Source organism: Macrobrachium rosenbergii, chromosome 3 (genome assembly GCF_040412425.1).
Source record: "Macrobrachium rosenbergii isolate ZJJX-2024 chromosome 3, ASM4041242v1, whole genome shotgun sequence".
Classification (NCBI taxonomy): domain Eukaryota; kingdom Metazoa; phylum Arthropoda; class Malacostraca; order Decapoda; family Palaemonidae; genus Macrobrachium; species Macrobrachium rosenbergii.
The window spans coordinates 70,304,971-70,308,749 of record NC_089743.1 but is presented as its reverse complement, the minus strand read 5'-3'; the positions used below and the strand labels follow the sequence as shown (position 1 = coordinate 70,308,749).

At 33.7% G+C, this 3,779-nt stretch overlaps 1 protein-coding gene across 2 annotated transcripts in view; it reads right to left on the bottom strand.

Annotated features, from left to right (window-relative positions):
* Positions 1-1,848: 1,848 nt before the first annotated feature.
* The window catches only part of LOC136825342 (uncharacterized), a 22,037-nt gene continuing 20,106 nt past the window's right edge, over positions 1,849-3,779 (bottom strand). Inside the window, exon 4 of one of the 2 annotated variants that reach the window (XM_067081579.1) lies at positions 1,849-2,216. In XM_067081579.1, the coding sequence (XP_066937680.1) occupies positions 2,024-2,216 (193 nt within the window). In that variant the 3' untranslated portion in view covers positions 1,849-2,023. The remainder of the gene's footprint in view (positions 2,217-3,779) is intronic. The other variant, XM_067081590.1, reaches the window with a different exon arrangement.

Genomic DNA, 3,779 nt, shown 5'->3' with positions numbered 1-3,779 from the left:
GGTGGGCTTGTTCCATAGGACTAGGTTTCATCTTCGAATAATAATAATAATAATAATAATAATAATAATAATAATAATAATAATAATAATAATAATAATAATAATAATAATAACAATAACACAAACAATTTGCACTCTTCATTATTGCTTTGTAGAATTCAGGTTTAGGTCAATAAGTTCTGCCTTTCCTTCTTTCATTGCTTCCATACATACATACATATACACAGATATATAATACCTACAATATACACACAAGTATGTATATATATATATATATGTATATATATATATATATATATATATATATATAAATGTATATATATATATATATAAATGCCAATGCTATAGTGATTTGATTTGGTTATTTATTGAGATACCATTGCTTTTACTTGATTATTGTTAAAACTTTGTAGGTGAAAACAGCCATGCAACGTGTTTCTTATGTTTTATTGAAGACTGAACTGTTTTGTACAATTCATAATCATGAGGTTACATGAAACCAACGTAAACAGCCGCAACAGGACATTCGATAAAATATCAGATTCAATTTTGATGAAATAAATAAATACAAACAAACAATTTAACATCACAAAAAGCCACAAATATTATGGTTAAATAGTTTTAAAAATGACAAGAAAAATATTGTTAAAGGTATCTCTGATTCAAGTTAACACGAGAGGTGCTATAATTGCAATATATCATGGAATTGCCTCCGAATAAGGCATCTAAGGACAAGGAAAACGACCTCGTATCCTAAGGCGTCATAATTAATAAATTTGCAGGAAGAAGCTTGTTACCAGTTACAAATATGGCACATTATATAGTCTTCGTTAATTGTGATAGCATCTGTTCAGCCCTCACCAAAACAAAAGTGAAAAAAGTGGAACGATATAACTCCAATTTTAAGTAACTAGTCCTCGACCTTCCCATACCTGCGTTCAGTATCACGTACGCCGAGTCATCCCTTGTTTTAGCTACTATCCTAGTCTCTTTTCAGACATTACCTGTGCGGTTTTCTTGGTCGTTCACGAGGAGAGATGAGATTGAGGCATTATACCAGAATGAAGGTGGAGTCAGCATAGAATAACTCAGCGTCGTAAGCTAAGCATCGCATACACTTCATATAGTAAAGCTTGAGCTTTAGAAAGTAAGTCGGCTTTATTCCGTTTTTTTTTTTCGTACTTGTTAGTTTTCTTCTCGTCCAAGGAACTTACTAATTTCGTTTAATCATTCGATAAAGATGTTCATAGTAAAATACCGAAACTAAGCTGACATTACTCTTTGCAAAGCTATAGACAGTAGTGGACGCATGGTCAAAGAAAACGGATCGTCGTGGGTGATATCGATTTGATTCCAGTGTCTAGTTATGACCAGGCCAAGAAAGGACGAAATACTGCGACCATGCATCACTAATTCTCGTAAAATGCTTTTGCATGCGGTTTGTTGTATATATATATATATATATATATATATATATATATATATATATATATATATTTATTTATATATTTATATATATACACATATACATATATATGTATATATAATATATATAAACATACATACATATGTATATATATATGTTATACTTTAATCTAATATGTTATCTTGCAATAAATGTTTAACTTTCACGCTTTAATCAGCAAAATAAGCTCAGTAACACCGATTACTCCTTCTGTCACTAATAGTTGAAATACAAGCACCTAAGATTAAGTTGTGCCATGGACAGCATTATCTTTATATATATATATACATATATATATATATATATATATATATATATATATAATATATATATATATATATATCCTATATATATATATATATATATATATATATATATATATATATATATATATATTCCTAACAGTAGCTGTGAGCACGTAATGGTTTTATTCTTACCTAAAACAACCCAAAAACCCTAGTAACTCTTACATGAGAACGGGAGTAAAAACTACAGAAATAAGGAAGCTGCCTCATGGAATGCGCTCTTTAGGCGTGGAAGCTGTCATTTGCTGTGTGGTTACTGGTAGTTTCCCTCTTCTGCGGCTTCCAAAGCTTCCTGTTGCTTCCTCTCGGCGGCGATAAGGGCGTGCTCATCCCTGATCTTCTCAAACAACTTAGCGTGGCGGGCTCGGAGGTTCTCCACGGCCACCGTGTTCTTAGGCAGACTCTTGATCAGGTCTTGCCTCTGCTGGACAGGATCGACAGGCCTGCTGAACGAGAAGGGACTTACAGTGACTCCAACAATGACTGCAAGAAGGCTCGTTACACCAGACTGTTCTTAGACAGGTTTGCATTTATCATACGATGGTGCATCGCTATAAAACATGCCTGATGCGTAAGAATATTATGATTAATATGAGCTAATAAAATTTCTTGAGCTAAGCATACACTTACAAGAATTGAAAGTGTTCCTTAAAGTGCAAGGAAATATTCTGGAATTACACATACTGCATCGGAAGCACAAAGTATGAAGTCAAGGTAAAGGGTATCAAATGGTAAGCTATCAGTATGCCAAACGACCATGCAGGACACTTTCTGTGCTATTCTTCTCGAAAAAGTTTCAGTGCATTGTTAACGGGTTTATAAGCCTTTCCAGATGCTAAATGGGAATTTGCAGACTGGCTACTTTTGGTGATAAGAAGATTAATATAATAAACGTTATTTCGCACTATGCATGGATCTGCTTCGATTTTTAGCTCATTTAAAAAGGGGTAGTAAGAGGAAATAATACATGGATGCCAGAGAACTAAGTACTATAAATATGAATGACACACACTCATGAAATGAGAGCTGGTTTTCAAACGATAACTCTTAAAAAGAGAATTTTCCTACTTCTGGCCTGATCAGTGTCACGAATGAAATAAAAAGGGAATTTGCCGTAAGACAAAAAAAATTTTTTTTTCTTGTCTATATATTTTAAAATCGACAAAATATTTCAAGCTATTCTTTTATAAGCTTCAGTAATGCGAGGTACAATAGTCTCTAGCCTGGGTACATCGCTCTTTGCACGATGTGCAGGTATGTCATATTGATGTCCTTGAGAACTGATAATTTTCTCGCTTTTAACACATGTGCTGAATGAATCAGAGTCAAATTAAGGTGTAAAGCATAAACCAGTATATATAAGCTGGGATAATAGTGACAAAAGATGAATTCAGTATAAACAAAATTTCTAAAATGATCTCTCTATCTCTCTCTCTCTCTCTCTCTCTCTCTCTCTCTCTCTCTCTCTCTCTCTCTCTCTCTCTCTCTCTCTCTCTCTCTCAGGAGTAACTTCTGTAAACAAACAAATTTCCGAGATCCAGGTAACACATAAGAAAGAATTAAACCGAACTTGTCACGTAACGAATAAATCCAAGACTGAATAAGGACGAGTAGAGAACGAATAAAGAATACCCGTGCAATAAATAGCTGTATATGGTCATCGTCTCTAGTATGGACACTACTCAACAAGTAATAGCTACATCCTGTTTAGGCCTTGACCCGTATTTGGAGAGAGCTGGCGTTCAACTTATCTGTTTTTACAGGAAGAAACAGAAGAAGAAGAAGAAGAGGAAAAGGCAGGAGCAGTGAAGAACACCTAAATTAGGAAGAAGAACCTTTTGAGTGTTACTGTCTCATGCTGTAATGTATTAAACACATATGTTGAAATTATTACACTTGCTAACATATTCATGTGAAAGAGGGCTTAGCAGTTTTACTTCTGATTATTGTATCACTGGAAACGTCTCAAAGTAATCAATAACAACGAAGCTTCATCTTTATTGTTGGTA